At 38.8% G+C, this 26,398-nt stretch overlaps 7 protein-coding genes, 2 long non-coding RNA genes and 1 other non-coding gene across 10 annotated transcripts; 2 read left to right on the top strand and 8 right to left on the bottom strand.

The window, feature by feature from the left end:
• Positions 1-2,813: 2,813 nt before the first annotated feature.
• LOC126315374 (pre-rRNA-processing protein TSR1 homolog) lies at positions 2,814-5,872 on the bottom strand. The gene is made up of 2 exons (XM_049992628.1): positions 5,220-5,872; positions 2,814-5,154 (listed from the first exon to the last, which is right to left on the bottom strand). The coding sequence occupies exons 1-2, from the start codon at positions 5,475-5,477 to the stop codon at positions 2,977-2,979; spliced, it is 2,436 nt and encodes an 811-aa protein (XP_049848585.1). The 5' UTR covers positions 5,478-5,872; the 3' UTR covers positions 2,814-2,976.
• Positions 5,873-6,606: 734 nt separating this feature from the next.
• On the bottom strand, positions 6,607-8,287 carry LOC126315412 (protein FAM50A-like). The gene is made up of 5 exons (XM_049992665.1): positions 8,206-8,287; positions 7,641-8,111; positions 7,249-7,582; positions 7,018-7,077; positions 6,607-6,736 (listed from the first exon to the last, which is right to left on the bottom strand). The coding sequence occupies exons 2-5, from the start codon at positions 8,035-8,037 to the stop codon at positions 6,607-6,609; spliced, it is 921 nt and encodes a 306-aa protein (XP_049848622.1). The 5' UTR covers positions 8,038-8,111; positions 8,206-8,287.
• Positions 8,288-8,444: 157 nt separating this feature from the next.
• LOC126315376 (RING-box protein 1-like) lies at positions 8,445-9,329 on the top strand. Its single transcript, XM_049992630.1, has 5 exons — positions 8,445-8,607; positions 8,665-8,715; positions 8,870-8,911; positions 8,976-9,065; positions 9,126-9,329. Exons 1-5 carry the CDS (start codon positions 8,445-8,447, stop codon positions 9,161-9,163), a joined length of 384 nt encoding a protein of 127 aa, XP_049848587.1. The 3' UTR covers positions 9,164-9,329.
• A 53-nt stretch (positions 9,330-9,382) lies between these two features.
• LOC126315375 (uncharacterized) lies at positions 9,383-11,325 on the bottom strand. The gene is made up of 6 exons (XM_049992629.1): positions 11,292-11,325; positions 10,994-11,125; positions 10,656-10,833; positions 10,501-10,591; positions 10,265-10,436; positions 9,383-10,196 (listed from the first exon to the last, which is right to left on the bottom strand). The coding sequence occupies exons 1-6, from the start codon at positions 11,306-11,308 to the stop codon at positions 10,130-10,132; spliced, it is 657 nt and encodes a 218-aa protein (XP_049848586.1). The 5' UTR covers positions 11,309-11,325; the 3' UTR covers positions 9,383-10,129.
• Positions 11,326-11,500: 175 nt separating this feature from the next.
• Positions 11,501-11,572, bottom strand: Trnac-gca (transfer RNA cysteine (anticodon GCA)). The gene has a single exon. It is a non-coding gene; the product is annotated as a tRNA-Cys (tRNA).
• Positions 11,573-11,943: 371 nt separating this feature from the next.
• On the bottom strand, positions 11,944-12,686 carry LOC126315352 (uncharacterized). Its single transcript, XR_007555942.1, has 2 exons — positions 12,656-12,686; positions 11,944-12,473 (listed from the first exon to the last, which is right to left on the bottom strand). It is a non-coding gene; the product is annotated as an uncharacterized LOC126315352 (long non-coding RNA).
• Positions 12,687-12,737: 51 nt separating this feature from the next.
• Positions 12,738-14,553, bottom strand: LOC126315387 (actin-related protein 2-like). The gene is made up of 4 exons (XM_049992642.1): positions 14,348-14,553; positions 14,069-14,179; positions 13,451-13,890; positions 12,738-13,386 (listed from the first exon to the last, which is right to left on the bottom strand). Exons 1-4 carry the CDS (start codon positions 14,387-14,389, stop codon positions 12,798-12,800), a joined length of 1,182 nt encoding a protein of 393 aa, XP_049848599.1. The 5' UTR covers positions 14,390-14,553; the 3' UTR covers positions 12,738-12,797.
• On the top strand, positions 14,496-16,799 carry LOC126315388 (uncharacterized). The gene is made up of 3 exons (XR_007555948.1): positions 14,496-14,856; positions 14,926-15,044; positions 15,110-16,799. It is a non-coding gene; the product is annotated as an uncharacterized LOC126315388 (long non-coding RNA).
• An 836-nt stretch (positions 16,800-17,635) lies between these two features.
• LOC126315386 (DNA-directed RNA polymerase III subunit RPC5-like) lies at positions 17,636-19,540 on the bottom strand. The gene has a single exon (XM_049992641.1). It carries the CDS (start codon positions 19,538-19,540, stop codon positions 17,636-17,638), a length of 1,905 nt encoding a protein of 634 aa, XP_049848598.1.
• Positions 19,541-22,424: 2,884 nt separating this feature from the next.
• LOC126315230 (nucleolar complex protein 3 homolog) lies at positions 22,425-25,391 on the bottom strand. Its single transcript, XM_049992470.1, has 4 exons — positions 25,380-25,391; positions 25,216-25,317; positions 24,977-25,134; positions 22,425-24,880 (listed from the first exon to the last, which is right to left on the bottom strand). Exons 1-4 carry the CDS (start codon positions 25,380-25,382, stop codon positions 22,675-22,677), a joined length of 2,469 nt encoding a protein of 822 aa, XP_049848427.1. The 5' UTR covers positions 25,383-25,391; the 3' UTR covers positions 22,425-22,674.
• Between the last annotated feature and the right edge of the window lie 1,007 nt (positions 25,392-26,398).

The following is a 26,398-nucleotide window of genomic DNA, read 5'->3' as shown; positions in this document are numbered from 1 at the left end:
GGGGAGAAAAACAGGCAATGGAAACGTGGCAATGGATGTTGCAAGAATTTTATATAAAGACCCACAGGAATTGGTACATACTGATATTTCTACAGATGCATTGAAAACCATTTCCAAAAATAGGATTCGTCAAATACAGCTTGTTGGACGCCGAGGTCCTGTCCAGGCCGCATTTACGACTAGTGAATTGCGCGACCTGCTCCAGATGAAACATGTTAAAATAAGGCATGAATTTCATGGCTCTTTGAGCTCCTCAGATGAGATAGAGTTAAAATCGCGTTCCAAGAAACGAAAATTTGAATTGCTTATGTCTTCGAGCGAATCTATTCTAAATTCAAAAGAAATTGTTTTTAGTTTTTTTAAAAAGCCAGTCGAATTTATTGAAGACCCTGCACGGCCTGGCTGCCTGAAAGGCGTAAGATTTGAAATAACCACTTTGTCTGGAGATGCAGAAAATCAACAGGCAGTTGGGACTGGAAATTTCATATTCATGCCAGCTGACATTGCTTTTAGATCCATCGGATATCAATGTATGCCATTAGAAAATTTACCGTTCGACCAAAAGAATCGATGTATTCTCAATAATCGAGGCAAAGTATCCCCAGGAATTTACGTTAGTGGATGGTTCAAGCGTGGTGCTACCGGAGTCATAGCAACCAATATAATCGATGCTCAGGAAGTTATCAGAGAGCTTAAAACCGACTTAGAAGCGGGCCTTATTTCCAAAGACGTCACTGTAAGCGGTCTGAAAGCACCGGCTGACCCGACCAAAGAAATTAAGGCCATTCTTGAAAGAGAAGGAATTCGGCCAGTAAGCTTCGAAGACTGGAAAAAGATAGACGCAGCTGAAATAAAAAGAGGTAGAGCACGTGAGAAATCAAGAGAAAAATTTCAAAATGTTCGTGAAGCACTTGAAATTTTGAAATCTGGTCATCTCTCTTGAAGCGTTTGTGGTTCTTCGTATATAAATAATTGACATCAAAATCGAAAAATTCAACTTTACCTGTGAATTCCAATAATTCATAACGGCTGTACATTTGTATGGACAAAAGCTATTATAGTGCGATTTTTACACAATAAAATCAACGGTTGGGTTTGATCCTCATGTTCTACCAGAATGTCGTAATTGTATTCATTATGCAAACCGCAGGTCTGTGATGAGCCTTTCATTCAAACTTACTAAAAAATTAAAATTAGGTTCTCTCTGGCGAAATAGTAGGACTTGCTGTGGTAAATTATTACGAAAAACAGTTCACATGCTGTGCATACAATTTAACACATCCGCCATATCACGTTTCAATAATTGACACCAACAAATTTTCGCGATACATCGCCAATTCCAAAAATGACGCCCATGGTTTTATATTTAAAAATATGTGAATGCGTATATTGTGACTGATTTAAACTAGATGATTTTGCCCATGCTCTTGAGATCTTTTGGACAAGACTCATGCTGACGCCTCGGTAGGTTTAGGAGCCATCTAAATACAGAACTTTCAAATAACTAACGTCTCAATTGGCCTTAACCATAGACCGAATGATAGAATTGTAGATAAAATTTTGGATGTTCAACATACATCGGACAGAAAAACAATAACGATTATAAGCTCCTCTCTTAGAAACAGCATACGTGCTTGCATAAGATATGACAGGTGAAAATAAAAATGGTACAATAAAGAAATGCTAGGCACAAAATTTACATTATCGTATGCCGTCTTGCTTGCCATTTACGCGTCGCATAACACAGATGATAACTCTATTTGTTTATACGTATCTGTGTCACAAAATAACATATAAGATATCAATATCTTTTATTCACAAATGTTATCAAATGCGTACAAACACATAAACGCTTCTGAGTATAATCAATGTAAATAATACATAATATAATATTTCTCACAGACATTCTGAGCTTACATAATAACAATATTTATTACCAATACATCAACACAACTGTTATGTATGATCACATGTCAACAGATAATACATAACGTCCTCATCTCTTATTAAAGTTGGAATGTAGGATGATTTGGCTCGACAATTTCCTATTGTACCAATTTGCTCCAATGCATTTTGGCTGAAAAGTAAAACCTTCTTTTGTATTTTTCTCTAGTTGCACGTCACCTTATTCCACCCCGTCAAACATACTATGCTCATTGCTGGTAATACGAAGAAAGCAACCTTCATATTTTGAGTAGTATTCACAAAACAACGTATCTGATATTTATTTATGTATCATGTGATAACCTAAATACAATTCATGTATATCGCCCATGTTTACCTCCAATCCCCTGCCATCTACATCTTTATTATTTTATCTACATTCGCACATATGCACATCTATCTGTAAAATCAAATCGTTCATTTTATGCGTTTATCTATTCTTGTATTACTCCTGTCACGCTTGCTCTAAGCTCTATCTGCCTTTCTGCATAACTCACATATATTTATAACAATCGAATATAAATAGTTCCAACAACATTTTATCGAAATTCATTTAACGCAAAAAAAAAATTTACATAAAAATGCTCAGAACACATCTCATTTTAATTCATATGCTTGGACATTTTTTACACAGAATGGTTCAAGAATGCCTTTTACTGTCTCTCGACGAACCCCTCTGATTATTTTGTAGGCGATGATTTTATATGTATACGCGACTGTGAGACAGTTATTTTCGTCATCTTGACATGAACACTCTTTCACTAGGAAACCTACCGCTGATGGTCACTTTTTTATATATGTATCAAAGACCACTGGTTGAACTGTTGTATAGAGAAATGCAAAAAAAAAATCAGACAGAACACCTCGCCTTGTGACTATTTTCTAAATGCGCGGGTTGTCACCTCTGCCTCTGTCAATCGAATTGATGTACTCATTGTAGAAAATAGAACGTTCATAGAGTATGCAGGAATACTTCTATACGTACTATGTCGACACAGTTCACAGGCAGTGACGTTTTTTATAATTTGGTGTTTAAAAAACATATTCGTCACATTGATCGTCGGTCTCCATAGGCATATCTTTTGGAGCGACTGTCACGGTGCCAATAGGCCTAGGGGGTTGAATCGCAGTCGCCTTAAATGGAAATACGCGCTTGTATAGAGATATACAGACAACATCTGAATTAGTGATGGGTGATCCAAAGATCGCTTTGAAAAGCCCTTTGGTGCCAAGAGATTCTACGATGTTTCCTTGAATATTAGATTTAGTCCACAGATCTGCTTTCTGGAAGTATTTGACATCCGATGGATGAAAAAACATGCCACGTATAATGGCCTTGCGCTTATGAACAGAAATTGGATGGCCAGTCAAGACGACTTTTTTCAAAATGATTCTATCAGGATCGCATGATTTCACGGCTCCAGCAGCTATGAAATTGAGGTGATGTTGTTCTGCCTTACATACGAGTACTGGGAGAGGTGGGAAAGAGACAGGCGCGTAGACGCTAATGACACAAGGTTGCCTTGGACGCAAAAAATTTTCCATTTTATGATTTTTAAATCTTGGATTATCATCGCTCAGAAGTGCAGGACCCGTGAATTTTCGAAACCCGACATAATAGGTGAGCTCTGTCTCATTCGGAATAACTTCGCAATGCCCAGGATCCATAACGACGCTATAGTGCATGACCGAATACTTATTCTCAAACGGAAGCAAATTGACGAGAACAAATGTAGTATAGAGATCTGTAACAGGTTTTTTGCAATCTTTCAAAACCAATTTGACATATGATCCTGATGTTAAAAGAGCATCAGAATGAGAAGAAATTTCTAAAATATGGCGATGAAGTTTTTTGAAATTGGAAAATTGAAATATTCGAGCATAATCAATTGGAAGTTCTTCTCGAGGATTCCATGTACTGGTTCTAAAACTCTTCATTCCTCTGTATTCTCTAAGCACATCTTGCGCAAGTTGACCATAAGGCAGCTCTATTTCGCCAGCAAGATGAAAGTTTACTTCTTTTACCTCGTCCTTTCTATCCGCCGCAATAGCTCGCATATTCTTCATCCGATCATCTTCCACTTCCACCCATTCCAATTCTTCACTCTCCTCTTCAGATACGCACTCTCCATCCATACTGCACTCATTTCCGGTCTCGCCTTCGGACATGCACTCTTCGTCAATATCGCACTCACTCTCGCATTCCTCTTCTTCTTCCGTCGCACCTTCGTATTCGTCATACTCAGAAACATTTACTTTCTTCCTGGCAAGCCACCGAGCCTGATAAGGATCCGTCCCTCGAGGAACAAGAAATCTCTGCTTCAACACGTGCTCCGGAAATTTTTTTTCTTCATTTTTTAATAAAGAATCGTCCACTTCATTTTCTTCGATAAGGTCCTCTTGGAGCTCTGGATTGGGCTCGATGATGCGCCGATCATGCGATTGTTTGCGAAAACTTTCAAGGAGTTTCATTTGGCCATCGTAGACAATTGCACCATCCTTATGATAGGCAAACGGATCGTCTACAAGTTCAGCACGCAGAACTTGATAATCGCCCATTCCAACCAAGTGGGCCAAAGAGTTGCAGTCAAAGTCCCTCCCTCTAATATATCCGGTGAGTTCCAATGTTCCAAATCCATCTTCGGCACCTTGATCGAAGTTAGATTGATCATAGGGTACCCAATTGACAGAGTCTGGAAGCATGTATGAAAGATTGTCGTGCCAGTGTGGACGAACTATCTGAGTCGAAAGGTGATATATCAGTTTATCGGCATCGGCTGCTGTGTCTAGAGCAAAAACTTTCGCCTTGTCGTTCAAATACTCACGAAACTTCTTAACTGCATCCTTTTTTTGCTTGATTTGATCCTTCGGAGACAATTTATTGAGACCAATCAACACCCCCATAGACGATGGCAACCCTTGAGCTAACAATGCAGATAATATGGATCGGCCGCGGGAATCGATAGGCTCATCCATAGACATAAAAAATAAGACAAAATCACAAGCCTTAATAATATTCATCATGGACTCAAGGGAGTGGCAAGACAACTTGTATATACAAAAACGACTCTTAACTTTGGGAACACTCACTACCACCGGACCAGAATTTTCAGTGCAAAATGCTATCTGATCCTTAGAAAACCCAATATGCTGAAGTAGAAAAGACATCGAACAGTCCAAGTCGATTTGGCTGGATAAAGCTACCATGGCCTAGTTCAAACATTTGTTGCGGTAACACATTTTTTAAGGAGGAGAAAAAAGAGAATATCTCGTACAATAAACTTCGGAGGCCCCTGATTCACATGTCCCAGTCTATTCTTAGCCATGAACGCTTTATGCTTATTTTTCTGAACCTGTTTAGCCCTGTTTCGACGTTCCAGTTTGCCCGCAAGCGCATTGCTCCCTGCATTCAACGCCAGCCCAACTCTACCCCTGTTTGATTTCTTTATTTGACCCTTCGTTGCATGTTTCGACTTGAATGGCTTCTTGGGCCTATTGAAAGGGCCAGGACGGTGTTGATGAGACGAACTCATATAATATATTTTGACAAAACGTCGATATTTTCCAATTATCGTTTTTTTTTTTAAATTGTACTTCTCAAAGTGCCCTCACGCTGCCGATGAGTCAGAAAAGAAGAAGATAGTGTTCAACCAAAGTGCCAAAAACGGATTTGAGCCAACTGCGAGCTCTATCTACCAATTCAAGGCACATGGAAAACTCACCTGTCTCTGAGGCATACACGCCGGTTCCCGATGACAAATCAACTGCTTCCGCCGAACCAATTTCGCCTTGGAAAGTAGAGGCCATCCGAGCAGAACCAATTCTGAAGAGATACCAAGACAGTATCAATTCACTGGGCAAAAAATGCAAAGAAAACATCCTGAGAGTGAATCAGCTAGATGCCTACATCCTAGACAAAGAGCTCTATGATATTTTGAAAATACAATTTGTACAAATGTTTCTGTTCTTATGTGTACGTAAAAAAAACGTACATAAATGCCAATATTCGAAAAAATAACCGTCTCTTAGGACTTTGAGAGGCTCGCCCCTGAATTAGAAGCTGTACTACAAACAATCATTTATCGAATTTCAACATGGACAAGAGGATATACATATGGACAACAACTCCAAAACCTCAAATTTCAGTCATTGAATGCCAAACAAAAATTCCTCTACCCTTGCCTCACAATAATATTACCATATGTAATGAAAAGATGGCACTCTGTATACGAGCACTTAAAGCTAAAACTCAATCCGACTTCACATCAGCAAGTCGAAGCAACATCTAGAAATATCAAGAAAAAAATTGTCTACCTCGAAAAATTATATCAACTGTCGTCTACAGCTAATTTTCTGCTATTTTTATACAATGGGCAGTATGTGACCTTGATATATAGGCTGCTGAGGATGAAACAAACATACTTGAAACCCCATATGAATCGCAGTGTCTCATTTGAGTATATGAACCGCCAACTTATATGGAATACTTTTTCAGAATTTATGATCTTCATAGCACCCATGTTACCAATTGATAGTATCACGAGAGTTTTCACAATATTTAGTAATATGGCATCTGGCATCGTCGGGCTTAAATCATCTCAAAGCATAAGAAATGACTCATCAATCTGTAAAATTTGTTCATCTCTTATCTGTACTCCATATTTAACAAACTGCGGCCATACTTTTTGCTATTATTGCATAAGATTGGCAACGATGGTTGACCCTGTGTTTCCATGCCCGAAGTGTAATGTGCCAGTCACTGAAATTCATAGGAAATGAAAAGCGCATTTCCCTGATTGTGTAAAAATAGAAGTTAGCATCTCTCTACTTTGCGAATAAAATTGACACTAAAAAAAAAAGAGGTATATAATCAGAGTAGCCATAGTCTGTCATATCAACAATTGAAGGCCAGTTTTTTTTGTTAATACAAGATTAACGCTGACCCCAATCATTCATCAGTCTCGTCATTTAAATTATTCATCATGCAAAACCTCATTAAAAAATTTAAAGATTGCGCCACTTCTCTCTTTCGATCAAAGTTAATCGCACCTCCCACCTAAACTTGTAACGTACACTACATATATTTCGCTAAATCCTAGAAAGATATTTTCCGGGAAACGAATCGGAAAAAGGCTTTTTTTAGAGCGTTAATAAATAACTTACACAGACCCAACAAGCGCCAATAACTGCACGTTTTTCTACTTCATATTATCCTTGATAGTATATTTCGTATACTGATTATTTTTTGCGGGATCGAACACTTCCCACCTATTCATCGGAAAGGCGTGCTTGTTACTTTCGTACCACCTCTTTTCTACCACCTTGGCTGCATGACTCTCCTCTTTCTCCATCGAGGCGTCGTTCATATATCGGATGTCATCATGGGCATCCCAGTAAAACAAAGGCCCGGATTTGCCACGCGCCTTGGTCTCGATTAATTCATAAAAACTATAATTAGGGGGAATAATTAAATCTTCTTTGATAAACATCAAATGGTCCGTTGCGACATTGCGCAATTGCCTAAACTCCCTTCTAACCTGGGACAAAAACTCATCCACTTTAGTTCCCTTTGTGACGACCAGACTGCGTCGGTGTCCGGTCCCATCGTAATAGCTGTATGTAATGTTGATTTTTTCAGCTAGAATATCGTTAAAAAATGCACAAAATACAAAAAATATAAAAGAAAAAAAAAGTACCTTTAATTTTTTCTTGAGCAGCTAGCCACTCCTTCTTAAGTTTGAGTCTTTCTTGGCGCTCTTTTTCATCCCTATCACGATCCGGTAAAAAGCTCGTATCTACGGAAGGGTCTTTTAAAATACGCTTTGTCAAGACAGGCATGAATGTTTCCGTCCCGTCTTCAGATTCCTCATCGACAAAACTTAGTTTTGAAAGCTCCGCACATTCTTTTCGTTTCTTCTCTGGTCGGGACGGTATCGAGGCACCTTCTAATATCAAGTTTTGTCGCTTAGTTGTAAAACTGTCGAGCGTCTCAAGGCCAATAGTTTCTCTCTTCAGCTGATTCTCAATTGTGCTAGACGTCATAACAGACTTACCCGAAACAGGTTTTAAAGCACCTGTATAACCCTGCTTCATTTTTTCCAAAAGAACAAAATATATAAGGCTCTGCTTTTCCCGATTTTCTAGCTGAAGAACACAAGGTTCATGAACTGATAATTGTGTTAAATCGCAACAGGGTTTCGATAATTAAGGAAATGTGTTTACCTTGTATTCATGGCAAACTCAAACTATCACAAAACGTACTGACATTTATCCTACACTTCACTACGGCCAAAAATAAAAACAATGCGAAATTTAACAGATACTACACGCAAAATTAATTGTAAAAAAAATATCTAGCCATCTCTCCAAATACAGTCATCAACCAAGTCATCTTCTAGGAAACGCCCAACAGCTATTGTATTAGAATATTAGCATTCACTGTCAAAAATATTAGTTGCAAATGCCTTTGCCTGCTTTACTTGACAGAAATACAAAAAATAATGATTTTGTCTGAGATCCGGCATTTTAGTATGGAGTCATCAATCGCTCAAGAACCTCCAAAAATCAACAACGACGAAGAAATAAAAAAATCTGCCAAGAAGCATAAGAGCGAAAAGAGGTTCGAAGTGAAGAAATGGAATGCTGTAGCTTTATGGTCTTGGGGTAAGTCTCTTCTATAAATCCTATTCCTTTTTTTTAAAACTCACAATATTTCAAAAGACATAGCTGTAGATAACTGCGCTATATGCCGCAATAACATCATGGATTTTTGTGCGTAATTCGGGTTGCTTCATTTTTTGTACTTAGTAGTGTTAATGTCCTGGCTTGGCCGCAGCTGTGGCGTATTTTTGAATTTTTGTTGTCATATATAGTCCGCCTGAGCTGATCTAATTTCAATTGAACTGTTCTTTTAACAAAAAAAAAGGCATTGAGTGTCAAGCTAATCAGCAATCTACGACAACCGAAGGTATGTTTCAATTCCAGCAGATTTACACGAAAAACATCAGCAATAACCAATTTTTTCTGAAAAGAGTGTACAGTAGCATGGGGTATCTGTAATCACGCTTTTCACTTTCACTGTATCTCAAAATGGCTGAGGACACGCAAGGTTTGCCCTCTAGGCATGTATATTCGAGGGCTGCTCAATGTCTCATTAAATTTTTATTAACGACCTCGTTCAGATAATAAGGACTGGGAGTTCCAAAGATATGGAAAGTGATACCACTGTAAAAATTTATCAAATGCGGGGGTAAAGGGCAAGTGAACTGGTCTCTTCGAGGCACATCTTATGATGAAAATAGCTCTACTAGCAAAATGTATAGTGAACGTATTAGGTGGATAGAGGTAAAATGTGGCTTTGAAATAAAACATCTTTTTTGAATGTACATCTATCATCTATTCTTGTTAATGCTGACTGGGGGTCTTCAACGACCTCTTTTTTTAGGAGCATTTCGGTAAAAAAAATCACACTTCCCGTAAATCGTACCGAGAGATGTTTTTGTGCGATTGATTCATCTGGTTTCTTAAATTGTTGAAATATGATAACGGGTGATTTTTGAGCGCGATAGCACACAACTGTATTGGATGACCAAGGAATACAGCTCTCTGATAGTTTTTTTTGGATTGGTTAGACCGCATTTAACACGCGCTCGGTGAATGTCAAAGTTGTATCACTACACCCAGTATGGTTTGAAAACGTGAAATTTGATTTTCCTATAGAAGGGACTGGAAATTTTTAGGCATACGTCACAGAGTGCATGTATATGCATATGTGGCCAGGATTGAGGTAAATTTGGAAGTGCTATTACAAGTTAGCAAAGAGAGGTGATGAATGTTTGTCTGTATACTTCGTGAAGAAAGCCATGCGAAATAGAACGTTTTGGCCAGGTATTATGTACAAAAAAATTAATGCGATGGAATCATATTAGCAGACGTCGCTTTTGTGTCCTCGGTAGGGCCGCAGATGAGTTCTTGAAGCTGTTTCACTAACGCTTCCAGCTGCGTATGTTGCTCGTAGCTCAGATCTAACGAATAGAAGTTTTGAGTTGAGCGATTGGATCTGGAGGAATGTGAATGTGTGAGTAGGTTAGTATTTGAAATCTCGGACAAAGAATGAGTTAGGCCTTTTTTAGAGTTTTTATGCTGTTGATCGCCTAATTGTTTTTTTTGTGTAGAAAGACTTTGATCAGATAACTGAAATTTTTGGACCAGCTTCTGCTCTACACTGGAGAGAGATTTTGGAGGATTCTGCGCTGTAAAATAAAAGGTATTAGTACGCTGCAGTTCGTCGAAAAATTTGGTACAGGAAGCGTGACCGTACATGCCTTGATTGTACTCAAAATTGCCAGAAGACAAAGGGTCTTTAGGTAGTTGAATTTCAGCTATGTCGATATGTGAGGTAATGATTCCTTTTTTTAATTGCGGGTCGTAATCTGCTTGATTATTGTTTTTAAAGGTTTTCACGTTGGGGACTGCTCTTTGATTTGCATCTTCTATATAACAATGCAGTTTTAGAGGAAGAAAAAAAAAATTAAAGTGATGCTTGCTCACACGTACTGTGAGGCTTGGCAGTCGTCTGCTCCGTATGCCGAGATGCAGACGAGGGTGAATTTTGAGGTGAATTGAGTCTCCAGCGAATTAAAAGGTGCTAAAAAAAGTAAGACGTTATTTGTGATCTGAAAAGAGAATTACGGTTTTTGCAGAATACGTACATATTCATTAAGGGTATAGTAAGACAGAGCAATACGATTTTTTGTTAAATGAATGCACGTCGTCTCCGTTTCGCCCAGAGTTCGCGCAAACTGCTTGGCGGTAATTTTCAATTTTGAAAACAGACTGTATGCCTTGCTCTTATCCATCATTATGCTTGGGGAATATGACAGTTCCGTTCTTATCCATAACAAGTATTCCGTTCGAAATGCGTACAAAAATGTACTCGTCTGTCAGTGAATGTTCTTCTCAAAAATACGACAATCGCACTTTTGTTTCTTAACAGGGCTACCAACGGCTGTTTGGTGTTCCATTTACGTCCCAATTACGATATACATACAAAACATCGAAATTCGGCGCTAGCAATATATACTGGGGAGCATTAGTCGGAAAGATCGTTGTCTGCAGTGTATCCAATAAAGCTTTAATCTTGTGTTTATTAGCCCCAACCATGGAACCATTATTGGCCGTTCTTTCAAAACAACATAGGTTATTTCATCTGTCTAGTATGCAATGAAGATCACGACGCTGAAAACAAAATTGATGCTTGCTGCGAATGTGCTGGTGTTGGCAAATTTGGCATCTCCATTAGATTGATAAGAAAAAATAACTAATCAAGAAAAAGGAATCGTATGTACCCGGCTTTATTCCCCATCTTCTGAAAATAAAATGAAAAAAATATATACAACAATATGGTATATAGAAACTCATTATAATATTCTTTTTGCACGATTGTGCAATGCAAGCTATATAAAAAGCATGCGGATAAATACAATTCTAACACAAAATGCCGTTGGCTTTGTTAGTCGCGTAGCACATCAATTCTTCTCCATACAAAAAAAAATTAAGGGCACAACCGGATTTGAACCAGTGACCAGTCGGACTGCAGCCGAATGCTCTACCACTGAGCTATGCACCCATTAGATAAAAAAGTACCTTAAACTATTCATAAAATCCGCTTTGACGAGATGCTGAATGATATTATGATATAACGACTATTGCTACCGGTGAATGTGACATACAGTAATTAAATCAAAAAAAATCCAGAATACTTCAAAACAAATATACGGGCACATGGCAGTTAATGTGGGTGGCGTTTTTTTATATCCCACAGTGCTGATTTTTCCAATTTGGAGAAAAGAGTACATCAAAAAATCTCTTTATGCAATCGATTAGCACGGGCATCGAAGATGCCCGTTGGCCCCCTTTATACCAAAAACCGTGAACTCATAGGCACTGAAAAGGAAAAAAATGTGCTATACGGAGCTTATTTGCGAGAGAGATCATAGCTTCTCTGTTATGCACGCGCTGGTTGTCAGTTTGTTTTTATTTTTAGAAAACTTCACGGTAGGGCATAGGTGCCACGGTCTCAATATTGACAGAACTAATAGGAACAGAGTAAGACGGGCGAGGAAGTTGTGGGGTTCGCTTGTAGTTCACTTTCTTGACGTTGTTCTTTCTGGCCTCAGCATTTTTTTTTGAAATTTCACGAATGCGATTCAAATACTCTTCTCGACATCTGGATTTTTTGATATGCTCTACGCGAACATATACGCGCTTTCTAATGATACGGTTATGGACGCGTTTAGTCACATCAACGGCGACAGCACGAGGAGTTATGTCGAAAATGACCCCCGTCTTTCCGCAGTATTTCTTGTGTGGCATGCCTTTTTGTACTTTAGCGTTGGGGCGGATGTCTACATATTCTCCACGATGAAAGACTCGCATATACGTGTTCAGATTAACGGGTCCATGTTGGCGGAACGGAACAGATAAGACATGGCGCGAGCGAGCGCGATAACCGTAGGAGTGTGGCATGACTGCTGAAAAAAAAAAAAGAGGAATCAGGTTGATGATTGATATGTAATGATATAAAGCAATGCCTCAAACTGCATAAACGAAGCATAATCTGATAGCGTGATCTGTCATATGCAGTACAAGAAAGGTTCTGCGCATTCTCTTATCAAGTAGTCATTTAGCAACACAGAAAAACTAACAGTACCTATAAAAGTCCGGGTATTAAATGGGGTACTAAAGCTGCTCCATGACAAAAGATTTATAAAAAAAAAAAAAAAAAAAATCGGTTCAAATGGCTAAAAAAGATCTTTTTAAAAAAAAAATTCTTTTTTGATCATAGATGTCTCTTAGGTGTGGATAACACCGCTGAGCTTGTCCAGGCAATAATTCATACCCTTTTCGGTATATTCACTCTTGTTCGCCCAGAAACTGTCCTTCTCCTTCATAATATCAGCCAGGACGGCGCCGCCCAAAAACACCATATGCTTACGTCTTGGAGGATCTTCGATGCGACACTGGAATTTGTTGATCGCATCTTGATTTCCTTTTGCAACCCGTTCGGCATAGTACATACGAATGTCCTTCTCAAGTCTAGATGGAAGTCCAGGATACATAGTCGAACCCCCAGACAGTACAATGTGCTTATAGAAATCCGGGCGAATGTCCATATCGGCTGAATTGATACAATTGAACACCGCTTCAGATATGCCGGGACCGTCGACATCAATCAAAGATGGAGTAAACAAAGCCTCTGGAGCCATATAACGCTCCCGACCAACTTTGACGACACGACCATCAGGAATGGTATAAGACTGAACAAGCACAGTCGTGTCGGTAGATAGACGATTCTCGAGATCAATATCGTATCCAACGTAGCAAAGCTTCTCTTTCATTTCACGAACGGTCTCGAAATCAGCAGTTCGATTGAAGGCATATCTGCATGTCGAAAATTCACGATCAGTCAGAGAAACACAAACTGATTATCTGTCTTTTGACGTACCCTCTATGAAGCAGTAATTTGATAAAATATTTCGTCACGTCTCTTCCAGCGACGTCAATTCTCTTCGTTAGATGAGGAAGTCCAGCACCCTCATAAACTGGGACTATATGACTCACACCATCCCCTGAATCTAGAACAACGCCTGTCATGAGTCCCTGCGCATACAAGGTCAAGACAGCTTGGACGGACACATAGACAGATTTAAAGTTGTATTGCTCAAACATGACCTCCAGCATGCGCTCCCTGTTCTTGCGTGGGTTGAGAGGGGGCTCTGTGAGCAAAATTTTGCATTCGTCAGGTTGAATTTTAAGTTTTTCGTAAAACGTGTAATCCCATAGATATTTCATGTCTTCCCAGTCTCGGACGATTCCATGTTCCAGGGGATAGCGGATCTGTAGCATCTGGCGTAGTTTGTTTGCCTCATCTCCAATAATAATGTCCTTAAAAAGAGGTAAGAGAATTAACGAAAGAGCAAAAATGTGTATGCCATGTATGTGTATAATATATACACACTCACTAGTCGTTTTATCAAATTTGCGCATTTTTTAATATGTGCTCTCCTATATTAAACTCGCAAGTATTGAATGACCAACAAATAATAAACACAAATTGGCGTACTTTAATTTCAATGCCCTCCACTTTTTCTTCTGAACGTAAAATTGGGCGTCCAACCATCGATGGAAAGATGGAAGTTGGAAAGTTGGAGCCAGCGAAGCCACATTTCACAAACTAAAATTCAATATCAGTAACAAAATTTAATCTAGAACACTAAGTACTGCAAAATTCAGAAAAGTGCGTGTTCAGCACAGCTCAGTAAATCTATACTCTACCAAGTCATGCGTAATCTGCAAGAAATAGATCTGTATAGAGTGACTAGTTCAAAGTTTGGACGCGTACACCAGTGCCATTATCACAGACGACCACTTTATCGGATGGCATGATTAGAGAAGTATTAAGTAAAATTAAAACTGGATCCTAATTTTGTAATATAAAAATATTTTTTATCTCGTAATTTCTGAGATATAGATACATCCTTAGTCAATTCATATTCTAAATAAAGCATTGAAATGTGCATGCATATGTTATATGAATGAGATAGGAATAGAAAGGAAACCGTGAAAGAGAGCAGTTGAAGGAAGAGAAATAAGAAATGTTTGTGTGTGCATATATTCTTTTTTGACATATGAGACTATATTAAAAATTGTTATGAAGACTCTTTTGCACATCTACGGATCCCTTGTAATAATTCTTGTGCTATTTGGCCCCATTCATGCAAAAACAGACAGTTACTGGGATTCTGTCAATGCTGTCCAAGAAAACTTTAACTTTTACAAGTTTTTCAATATATCAAACAATGCATCTCTTCATGAAATTCAAAAGGCTTTCCGGATAATCTCTATGAAATAGTACTGCGATCCGTTGTAAACCGTTTTCAAAAAAGGCCAAAAAGATAATTAACTCGCGTATTTTTTTAGCCATCCGGATCGTAGCAATAATAAACAAGATACCAATATATATGTTCGCGCGAATACAGCTTTACAAATACTCTCAGATGAAGCTAAAAGACAGGAATATGATCAATTACTGAATAATGGTATGTAAACTCAGCATTGCAATACATAAAACGTATGTCTGATAGTCTGATAACGCGTATTTAAGGTATTCCCTTTTTCGAATCATATAGGATCAGAACTTATCGTGCTCCTTCAATTGACTCTCGTTTGGTAATATTGGGCATTGTACTGATTCTTACTGCAGTATTGCATATCCTCAAATGGAGCAATTATCATTACATTATACAAACGGTGAAAAAATCCCATTTTTACAAAACGAAACAAAATCTGCTAAATCAAAAAGTCAAGGCTAAGAAATCTGCAGCAGAATCTGAAGAAGAACAGGGGTTAGAGCCCGACATCAACATCTATATTGAAGGCGCAGAAAGACCAACTGTGTATGATTTGCTGCCCATTCTCATCCTGAGAGTCATTTATCGCGTCATAACGTCAATTTTCAGGAAAAAAGTAAGCAAAGTCGAGAGCTTCAGACGGTTCATGGAAAAGCGTGATGCCAGACCCTATACATTAAAAGATGCCATTTTAGAATTAAGAGACTTAGAGCAGCAGAGGAAGAAATTTTTAAATAGTACAAAATTCAAAAGAGTTTTGCGATATCAAAAAAAAAACATGAAATAAAAGTCATATGGAACGTTAAAAATGCGTTATGAGAAATGATGCCAGTGGTTTTGCTAAAAAAAAAATCAAAGACGTTTAATGATAATGGAAGATGAACCGCCACCGCCATTACATATGGCTGCGGCTCCATAATTTCCCCCCGTCTGAGATAGAGAATGAATCAATGTAGCAACGATACGACATCCGCTTGCACCGATTGGATGTCCTAGCGCCACAGCACCGCCATGAACATTCAATCTATCGATTGGGATTTCCAGTCGCTTTGAGTTAGCCAAAGGAACCGTACAAAAGGCCTCATTGATTTCCCAAAGATCGATGTCGCAGACACCCAAACCGACCATTTTAAGAGCGTTCGACAAAGAAATACTAGGTGCAATAGTGAAATCAATGGGTCTCGTGGCTCCATCTGCATGGCCTAGAATCTGTGCCAACGGTTTAAGATTTAACTCTGAAGCCTTCCGAGAACTCATGAGAAGCAAAGCACTAGCCCCGTCACTGATTTTAGATGAATTGGCAGCAGTAGCTGTTCCATTTTCCGAAAATTCTGCTCTGAGTTTATGAACCTTCTCTGGAACCAAACGGCCAATTTCTTCATCTTCTATAATTGTACGGGAAGGTTCTTGACGTTTAACAGATGGAACTGCAATTGGAATAATTTCATCTCGAAACAGTCCCTTTTTTGTAGCCTCCTGTGCCCTCGAATACGAAAGAAGCGCATATTTGTCTTGATCTTCCCTAGTAATGTTGAATGAACGTGCTGTCTCATCTGACGCCAATCCCATTGGATAATGATCGAAAGCATCGCTGAGACCGTCACGAACCAACCCATCTATAAGTTTTTGGTTCCCAAACCTAAAGCCGTTAAACCTCGCCTTTTCCAAGTAGTATGGCACGTTTGACATAGATTCAAACCCACCTGCAACTACCACATCAAACTGACCCAGTTGAATTGATTGAACGCCATATATAATCGATTTAAGGCCAGACGCGCACACTTTATTAATTGTCGTGGCGTCGACGTGGTTCGGAATTCCAGCAGCTAATTGTACCTGGCGCGCCGGTGACTGACCAAGATTCGCCTGGCATACATTCCCTAAAATCACGCTCTCAACGATAGAAGGATCGAGACCTAATAAAATTCAAATTAGGGTAGTAAATCGGTACAACATTTCTTAAAAAACGAGAAACGTACCAGGATTTCTAACTACAGCTTCAACCACGGTCCTTCCCAATTGTGTAGCCGATAGCGTGGAAAGCGACCCACCAAAACTACCTATTGGCGTTCTTGCTGCACCAATAACAACTACATCTGAATGCTGTATTTCAGAGAATGACTGGATTAGATCGAATTCTTTCGTTCATGTCATCAGCGGTTTTCGGGAGGTCTACGAACCCTAGACGATGTTGAATAGATCCGACTGAAGCATTTCCTCTGCATAAAACAGCACCGACAAGTATGTCGGTTTCAAACGCGTGAGAAATCGAAAACATGCATGAAGCATAGATATGAAAAATCAGAACGAGAATGTCATACAAAGTGAGAAAGCATGGTTCAAGTGTCTGTTGACTACTAAAAATTTTTCTAACGGTTTCTCATCAAATGCATTTCGATGAACATTCATATGAATACAAAAAAAAGAGTGTACCCAGTTAAAATTGAGCCAAACGTGCCTATCTGACAAAGGAAACTTTCAACAATTGCGGGCACACAAGCTACAAACGTTTGTGTTGAGCCGTCTTCTCTAGTTTCAGACATTGGTGATATAGTGATACTGCCAAAAAGCTGCGAGTATATCTCGTTTTCTCGTAGCTTGATTGAGAAATCCTTGAGTTAGGGCCAAGAAAAAGGGGGGAAATGAATGTTGAAAAAGAGACTGTAGGTTAAGTAAAGCTTAAACCCTCAAAAATATAGAAATCATGTATTTGAATACAGGTAAGGGTTAGAGCATTTATATAGTGTGCATTTGTTTTGCGTATAGAATTGTGCGATGATTTATATTGATCCGGATTTGAGGATCCAGACGTCCGATTGAAGTGATACAGTGGCCAGTTCCTTCATAATTTTAGTATAGATATTTTTTGGAATAGACCTTCCAAGAGATGTGCGTATAGATTGGATAATTTCTTGTCGTTGCAATTGTGCTTTTCCTTGGAACAAGGTGATAATTTGTGTGCGATATTCGTCAACAGTTTTATCTGCTACATTTTTTAAAAACCAAGAGTCTCGAATATGCATGGAAAATTTGGGAAGTTCTCTATAGAGGAGTTCGTCGCAGATGTTGAGAGACTGGAACTCCGGAACATTATATGCTGCTTGCTTGAGCAAGACAGAAATTGATTGAAGATTGAGAACACCGAACTTGTTAAAAGCAGAAATCAAAAAATTCTGGAGCTGCATTTGAGCAGCTTGTGTTAATTTGATTTCAGCGCCCAAAATTTCACAGGGATCATTTAGGATCGAGTGTCGAGTTGAATTGTCTTGGTATTCCGAAGTTTGAGTAGATGAGTCGCTCTTGATTGAACCGAAATTGTTAGTAAGATGTTGGAACGTTTTTTGCCACCAGGACATGTATTTCGAATAGAGTTCGCGATGAGACTGGATGAATTCAACGTCTGGCCCCTCGCGCAGTCGCCAGCCCATAGAAGGGACGAGAATTGATAAGGAATTTAGAATTTCCTTCGCCTCTTCTGGTGAGATTCGACAATGATTCGCAATAGACTTGCGGTTCAAGTAGGGTATTTTGGCAGAGCCTTCCTCATATTGAAGAGCGTATTGCCCTAGAGCCCAGTTCCTGGCTGGTAAGAGATGATCTCGAAGACCAGGGGGATGCCTTATGACCCAGACGCCTTGCACAAGAAAGGCACATTTATTAAGCTCAGAAAGGACAGCTGCCTCGTCTTTGAAAGTAGAGTAAGAAATAATTTGGGAGAATGTCATAACATTGGCACTTGCCATCATCAATGAAATTTGTTGATGAACAGGAAGTTGTAGAATGGTGTGTAAAGACAATGGTGAAGTGGTTTGTTGTTGTACCAAATTTTTTGAATTTGAGGCTGCATCAGAATTAGCATTGACCATATTTGAGGGATTGACTTGACCAGTTTTAGAAAACTGATCGCCTGAAGAGCAAGTGATCATATTCAAATAGGCTTTTCCAGTTATTTTTTCAAGATTGATGTTTTGTTTTCCACCGGCAACAAATTGCTCAAATAGAACCAATGCATCAATTCTATCCCGATGAACGAGTTCAAGAACCTGAAATTCTTCCTCTGCCTCCAGCTGATCAAGGCGAGTATCAACACTAACGTTTGGCGCCAATGGCTTCTCAGCGTCTCGACCCTTTACTTGAATCTTGACAGGTTTCAACGTGTCTTGTGTATCGGCCGTACAATTTGCTGAAGACACTAAATTCAGCTTGGATTTTTCCTCGGCTATTTGCCGCGCTTGATCTTCTTTCTTCTTACGTAGTTTTTCATCCGACTCGTTGATATAACTCAAATTTGGACGCATTTGCAGACTCTCTCGGATAGGTACAACAAACAATTCATTCCCACGGTACAATCCCATCAGATAGCTAATTTTGGATCGCACAATTGAACTTCGAATAGAATAGCTTGTCACAGATTTAATAGAATTCTCAATCGGCTTGTTCGACAAGTCATAAACCACGGTCTTCTCCTCTCGCACAGACTTCAGTTCTTCCTCGTCAATGGCATATTTCATCTCCAAAATTGTTTGCTTGGGCTCGAAACGAATCTCTTGAAGAAGCGAGTTTTCGTAGACACGCCAAGGCGGACGTAAGGGATATTGCACGAGATAGATGTTGTCGAATAAACTCTTTGATAGGCAAACATCGATTTCGTGAATGACGGCATCATCTTCATCCGAATTATTCATAGGATTGAGGGATATCGCGGAAACTTAAAAAAACAAATCAAATCATTCAAACGACGATTCTACACATAATCAACCCAAACGCCCTTATAAAAAAATGCTATGACGTTCAAGACAAGTGTATTTGAAGTTCTTCCTAAAGCGCTATTAAAAAAAAGTCCTGGATTCGGGCACAAGCTAAACTAAAAACATAAACACCGATGGGTTACAGCGTTTATCGAAAAAAATTAAATCGCACCAATACACAGAAGCTGTTGTAACTCACCATCTTCTAAACGTGTAGTCGCTATATCTATGAGTCTTCCATCTGTTCTCGTTGCAAGAGTAACTGCCGAACTAAAACTACTTACAACCGAACCCCCCCCTGGCATATCTTGTTGGCCGGTCAACGATAGTATCACTGATTACGAGGCCAGTGCGTAAAAGGGGTGTTCATACACAGAAATTCACCTCGTTCAAATGAGCTAACATCACTGCAGTCATACTCGGTGTTGATGGAACACCATACGAAAAAGGGCAATTCAAAATCGCTATTTCTCTTCCACTGAGGTAAAAATTTGGTGCTTTAGATACCAATTTTTTGAGGTTAACTAACTTTATATATTTGAGATATCCATGGGAGCCGCCTAAATGTAAATTCTTAACGAGAATTTATCATCCAAATGTGGATGAAGGCGGCCGAATCTGTTTAGACACGTTGGTTATGCCGCCAAAAGTACACTTTTTTATTGTTACAAATAAACCAATTTTTTGTGTGTATTAATAAACTGTCTTGTGTCGATTATAAAAGGGATCTTGGAAACCATCTTTGAATCTGAGCATAGTACTCCAATCGCTGAGACTATTGTTAGGTGCACCGAATCCAGATGATCCACTAGTTTTAGAAATCGTACGTCCGGTTTAACATTAAAAAAAAAAATTGTCAATTAATTATATTTTTGAAAGACGGAGGAATTCCAGACCAATTACCAAAAATATGTGGAAACAGCGCGAATGTACACAGAGAAATACGCAAACAGTCGAAGCTGTATTTCTTCTTCAGAGACGAGCCAACATGAGGACATTCGAAAAGAGATAATCAAGGAGAGTATTGACAGCACTAGTATTGAGGTCAGCTCAGAGGAGGAAGAAACAGATGAAGACTAACAGCTATACAGAGGACATTGGTGCCCTAAGACGATTCTTTAAAACTGCATTTTTACGTCCAAGAAAGGTGTTGTAGTGATGGTATTCCAATCAAAGTGCGGGGTTGATAATGACATAGTGGTTTCCAGGCATGAGAAAAACGATATAAAAATAATCATAAAAATCAAGACTTGGTCTATTCAGTGGAGAATTTTCGAATCCCCAGACAGTTATTACGCCCCAAGCAGCGTGATTTTCTTGAATCAACTTATTGAGTGCTTTAATTTTTTCAAAGCAGATATCTGAAGGAATAAATCCTTCATGAGTAACAATGTGACCAATCATGAATTGAGTCTCGAGTTTGTCGTTTTTGAAACAATTTGTCATTTCATCTTCAATTTTTTTAAAATAGCTTCGAATTCTGGCATTAACGGCCCCAATCCATTCTGTCATGTACTCGAGGTACTCTACATCAACTTCAGTGCTTCCATCTTTTTTACTCAAAACTAAGTCGATGTCCATAAAAGGAACTTGTAATTTCCAGGTGTTGAACTCGCTCTTTGTTCCTAGTCGAACATTCTCCACTGAATCAGGAAATTGAATCGATGATTTATGTTCACTTGCACTCCCATCAGGATTAGAACCAATTGATACTACCAAGTCGACTTTTGGAAACCGGTCCGTCAGACACCATAAAACCCGATCGTAATTTTTTTTTCCTGGTACAAAATTTTTTTTTTTAAGATCAATGGAAATCACTATCATATAATGGATACCAGCAAAGCATGTTAGTCCTTTCTCAGCTGAAACGGTCACACAGAAAAAATAAGACATCGAGTGTGTTCGTAACGTACAATGAGGCATTAAATTTCTTTCAGTCAATGATGTCGTCTTCTTTCGATGCTGTGTATACCGATTGTCGTCACACAAGCCCAGTTTTGTATACGTATCCCTCTGAACAGATAACAATAACTCACCATTTGGGTGAATCGCCACAACGTCATCGGTGCCAAGTCTTCGATTTGCAGATAGAGCATATAATTGCCCATTTCTTATATGTCTATCAACAAAAACAGGTTCCAGCAATTTTGATAATTCACATTCTCGCAGATAATAAAAGCTCTGGGGCTCAGCTTTTAATTCTCTGAATATTTCCACATCAATCTGGCCCTCTGTGGGTACAAAAATCTCTATCTAGGGTGCATCCGTACTTATCAGAAACAATTGCCCTTTCTTCGCTCCTTCTCAAAAAAACGTACTTTGCGATTGTAAGGTTGATTTCTTAAAGTAGCAGAAAGATGGCCCACATTTGGATCTATATCGAATGATCCAAGCGTATATGAAACCTTCTTCTTCGGCCATTTGAGATCAAAAAGAGAACTAGGTAGCATTTGACGGGTCTTTTGGTCTAGGTAAGAAAAAAAACCCTCAGCATATATATGAAAGTTTCGCAAAAAAAAATCATATTCTATTCACTAGATAATCTGTTCATTTATTCCCCTTTTTTAAATGATAAAATCAATCTCACTACTAAAAGAAAATCTGTTGAGGGTAATTCCAAAGACCCTATGTAGTGATACTCTGATTTTTCCAAAAAAGGCAAGCTTTGAATGAAGACACTTGGTGCTCTTTTTTTTACAAATTACAGTTAAAAACAATCAAATTGGGATCGTGCTCATTGACATTACAAAAAATGGTTAAGCCACGACATGATCCTTCAGGTGCACAAAAAATTTGTCAAGTATGGACTTGCTGCTCTCTCTGATATTGCGCAATAGCAAAATTGTACATTAAACCTGGAGATCATACACAAGTAATATGCGCGAATTCCAACAAATTTCGAGCTCTGGGATTATTTAAAGCTATTTCGTCCTTGACGTCAAAATTTATCGAATCAAATTTGTGCTTAAATGCAACCAAAAAAAAAAATTAGTATCAAATGCGATAACTTTGTTCTGCAGGTACAACTACTTTTTCGAAATAGTTGTTTACCTTGCTTTGATAGGTGTTGTCTATACGAGAGGTTTCATGCCCTCGAAAAAAGGTTGAAACACAGTTGGATCATATTGGTCCAGATTGATCTGGTTCGACAATTCTTCTGATTGTGCCATAAAATCAGATTTAGGGTAGGCTGCTGAAGGTCGGATAAAGTAGTTTTTACATTCGGCTTCGTTCTTCTGGCTCCTTGAAATGATCTTTTCGAAAGTGTGAGGCCTTGGCGGTGTCATTGGAGGTAGAAATCCATTTCGAAAAAAATCAAAATGATGGAAAATGGCAAGCAATTCCTGAGAACTTTCGTATTCTAACTGAAACACAGAGTTTGCTAGCTCGCTCACACTAGGATGGTAGTGATTGCTGAGTAAAAAAAACTCCCAAGTATTGGATGCAGATGCATTGCAGTGGTCTGGATCTTTCGTATAGGGAGAATATACACCAGAACCGCTGTACTCGCTATCTAGAAGCAGTTGTGTTTTTGGATACTTTTTTAAGATAATGCCAACCAATGCAAGCAGGGCTAGTGCACTCTGATGATCGCAATACAGAGATGCATTGATTAATCGCTTCGAATACGCTGTCACTCTTTCAAGCGCGTACAATTTCTGATTTAGAAACATCATTTCCAGCGCTCTCAGCAAAATGGGCATTAGAACTCGACACTGCGGCGTGCTGCAAACGACAGGCTCAATCAGCTGATACAAATATGTGTAATAATCTCTGAGATCTACTTTGAGAGTGTCGCCTTGGAGCTTGATTGCCTGAAATGCTGTGACAACTGTATACAATCGAGAAACTAATGGTAACTTCTTATCTTGAAACAGAGTACGTAGTATTTCTATAATGTCCAACAGGAGCTCGATATTAATCAAATGGGAAAAATGAGCCATACCCTCAAGTACATTGGGCAACAACACATGCTTTTTTGTCTTTAAGATTTCAAAGTATAATAAAAACATTGTCTTCAAAATTTCCGTTTGCAAATTTGAAATGTCTTCTTTTCTTTGTGAGGACTGCAAACATTTCATCTTCTTGTCGATTTCTTTCTGTTTTTTCAGTTCTTTCCGTTCTTTGATAGATAAATGCTTCTTCCTCTTCGCTGGGGCTGAACTAAAGATGTCCGTGCCTTCTTTGAACGTTGTTGTCAGCTGAAGACACAAAAGTATATCCAAAACTTTACCGTTGCATCTGCGTTTTTTTTTTACAAATTGAGAGACCGCGCGTACTATTTGCAAAGAGATGATAAACTGGGTGTCCTGTCGAAGAACAGACGACACATACCCCATCATCGTGTCACTGATTTTTTGATCTGGACTATTGATCAATTCCAAAGCCATGGTAATAATGTTCGAAGTCAGATTGAAGTAATAGTGTTTTTCTAATAAACTTCCTAACACTTTGACTGAGATATCGATTTTGGATCTGATAGACTTCAAGTTGTGAAGATTGACTCTGGTAGACTTTCCACCATTTAACTCAAGGTACCTCAAATTTTGCCTTAAAAATGATATCTGATAAAACAAATAATTCTGGTAGCATTTGAGCATAGCCAGTTCGTAGGACCTCACTTCTTTCATTTCCTTGCTCAGGTTTGCCGCATTGTCATTTGTTATTACTCTATATGATGGAATGATATCATGATAGATCGCCAATAAAGATAAGTTGGCCAAATTACTGATGGTTGCATCGTGACTGGTACAATACTTTTTAAGTACATTAAGCAGCTCTAAATTCTCGGAAGGATTAGCAACAATAGCTGTGGCATACTGCGCAATCTTCTCTTTAATATCCTGAATCTTTTTTTGACGATCTGCCATAATATACAGTTCTTTCATGTCGTCATCTTCTTCAAATAATTGGCTCTCTTTGCGTTTCTTAGACTTTGCAGAAACTGATAAATCGCTCATGTCCGACTCATTGCCGGGGGTATCCTTGTACTCAGCTACGCCGAGTTCTTCATTCGAGGGCTCTGCCTTCGATGAGTACGTTCTTTTCTTTTGCTTTCGCTGAGTAGCACATTCCAACTGTGAAGACGATGCCGATTTCTTTTCCTCGTCTTTATCTTCTTCGACATAAATAGGTTTTATGTATCCATCGATTTTAATTGGAAGTTTCTTCTTCCGCTTGTCTGACTCCAGATTGTCCACAGAATCTGTCCATTGCCGGGAACCACTCTCTTGTTCGTAAGACCTGGGCATTGCAAGAAGTTTTTTTTTGTTGGGCCTAGAGAAACAATCGTTAGCATTGTCTACTCCCCCAGTACCGCTGCTTACAAATCAACCACATGTATCAGAAAAAAAATAGACAAACGCTGCATACCCTGCGAGCGAATTTATGTCAAAATCGCTTATAAGCTGTACATATTCACCTCGGTCCTCATAGTATTGTACGTCTTCCTGGTTAAGCTCAGCAGGCTCGCCATTGTCATTGCATTTTGCTGAACGAGTGAAAGTGCTCTTAATGTTTGGTTTGGCCTTCTAAGGGCAGAAGCCTGTTAGTCCAAATTTTGAGTCGGAAGCCCCCAAAAATCCCTAAAGGGCGAAGTCCACGAGACATACTTTGTTGGTTTTTTGATGACGGCAAAATTTCATGTGATTTCCAGCGGAACTTGACTTCTTGGGCCCGCTCTTTTTAGAGACACGGGGTCTTTTTTTAACTGCCTAACCCAAAAAAGTTAAGTGTTGGTGTCTAAAAAATCAAATATGGACCAGAAATCGCGTACCATTTTCAAGGGCAATATGGAAAAGGACAAAAAAATTCGTCTTTATAAGAGTTACCCTTTTTTTTGAAATTGGCTAAAAATTTTTGTCATAAGAGGTGAGCTCAAAATGCAGCATTTTTTAGCTTACAATCAATTCTGTGAAAACACTGATAAATCTCCATATTACGTTCAGTTTGAATGATGTCCCTCGTTTCTTTCTCGGCTCACCTTCTATCATCGGAATACCTTTAACACAACAAAACAAACTTTACAAGACAACCAACGTCCTTTTGAGTAAGAATTAAGGGCTATCATGAGGCCTTGTTGAAGCAATAACATCATTTTTTTATGTACAAGTCAGAGCTCCTTTTATAAGAATGCCCATTTCTGAAGACAGAAAAATATAGTGATCCCAGATTGAAAACTTTGTGAGAAACCCACATCGAAGCGAACCTGGTAAGGAAGCTCGCCGCTTTGTTTTTATACCAAAATTTCAGAGCAGGGTATGTCAACTACGAGAATAATATCATGGCTCTTACAAGCACATGACGATGCTCGTTGACAGGAAAAAAAACTGCAGCTAGGTATTTCTAGAATGGATGGATAGAGAGATGACCCTCTGCGCATTGCACGCTTGATTCATCATGTATTACCACATATAAATGACAGAAAGACAGCTGTTTCGGTTTGTGTAATTTTTATCAGTTAGTGATTTGTTTTGAACAATGATATGTCTGCTTTTAACGGTTAGCGCGCAACTTAGACACCGTCTTTTGAGTACTCACTCTCAAATAGTACCTTATTTATATAAAACAAAAACGTCTAGGTGATGTTTGCTGAAATAAAAACATTTTTTCTAGCTTGCACCGTAAGGCCTTCAGCAGCTTTGCAAATAAACCGCGTTATCTATAATCTAAAACATATTTTCTCGAATGCATCGCTGGTCTAAACACAATCATCGCTAGGCAAATTTAAGCAGCAGACGCTAGACAGCCCCCACAAGAATGGATGTTATATGCGAGAATAAATTCGCATACAGC

This window comes from Schistocerca gregaria, unplaced genomic scaffold (assembly GCF_023897955.1).
Source record: "Schistocerca gregaria isolate iqSchGreg1 unplaced genomic scaffold, iqSchGreg1.2 ptg000569l, whole genome shotgun sequence".
NCBI classification, from domain to species: Eukaryota; Metazoa; Arthropoda; class Insecta; order Orthoptera; family Acrididae; genus Schistocerca; species Schistocerca gregaria.
This window is presented reverse-complemented; position numbering and strand designations above follow the sequence as displayed.

Coding starts and splice junctions, on each gene's coding strand:
- LOC126315374 (XM_049992628.1), bottom strand. CDS start 5,477: ATGAGTTCGTCTCATCAACACCGTCCTGGCCCTTTCAATAGGCCCAAG. Junction 5,155..5,219: donor AGGGGCCTCCGAAGTTTATT/GTACGAGATATT, acceptor TGTTTGAACTAG/GCCATGGTAGCTTTATCCAG.
- LOC126315412 (XM_049992665.1), bottom strand. CDS start 8,037: ATGAAGCAGGGTTATACAGGTGCTTTAAAACCTGTTTCGGGTAAGTCT. Junction 7,583..7,640: donor TGCTCAAGAAAAAATTAAAG/GTACTTTTTTTT, acceptor ACGATATTCTAG/CTGAAAAAATCAACATTACA. Junction 7,078..7,248: donor AAGGTGGTAGAAAAGAGGTG/GTACGAAAGTAA, acceptor CTCTAAAAAAAG/CCTTTTTCCGATTCGTTTCC.
- LOC126315376 (XM_049992630.1), top strand. CDS start 8,445: ATGATTTTGTCTGAGATCCGGCATTTTAGTATGGAGTCATCAATCGCT. Junction 8,912..8,975: donor GCAATCTACGACAACCGAAG/GTATGTTTCAAT, acceptor TTTTCTGAAAAG/AGTGTACAGTAGCATGGGGT. Junction 9,066..9,125: donor ACGCAAGGTTTGCCCTCTAG/GCATGTATATTC, acceptor GACCTCGTTCAG/ATAATAAGGACTGGGAGTTC.
- LOC126315375 (XM_049992629.1), bottom strand. Junction 10,592..10,655: donor ACTATACCCTTAATGAATAT/GTACGTATTCTG, acceptor TACTTTTTTTAG/CACCTTTTAATTCGCTGGAG. Junction 10,197..10,264: donor TTTGAGTACAATCAAGGCAT/GTACGGTCACGC, acceptor TTTATTTTACAG/CGCAGAATCCTCCAAAATCT.
- LOC126315387 (XM_049992642.1), bottom strand. CDS start 14,389: ATGCCATCCGATAAAGTGGTCGTCTGTGATAATGGCACTGGT. Junction 14,180..14,347: donor TCTGTGATAATGGCACTGGT/GTACGCGTCCAA, acceptor ATTGAATTTTAG/TTTGTGAAATGTGGCTTCGC. Junction 13,387..13,450: donor AAATTACTGCTTCATAGAGG/GTACGTCAAAAG, acceptor TTCGACATGCAG/ATATGCCTTCAATCGAACTG.
- LOC126315386 (XM_049992641.1), bottom strand. CDS start 19,540: ATGAATAATTCGGATGAAGATGATGCCGTCATTCACGAAATCGATGTT.
- LOC126315230 (XM_049992470.1), bottom strand. Junction 25,135..25,215: donor GTCATCAAAAAACCAACAAA/GTATGTCTCGTG, acceptor TTCTGCCCTTAG/AAGGCCAAACCAAACATTAA. Junction 24,881..24,976: donor GACATAAATTCGCTCGCAGG/GTATGCAGCGTT, acceptor TTGTTTCTCTAG/GCCCAACAAAAAAAAACTTC.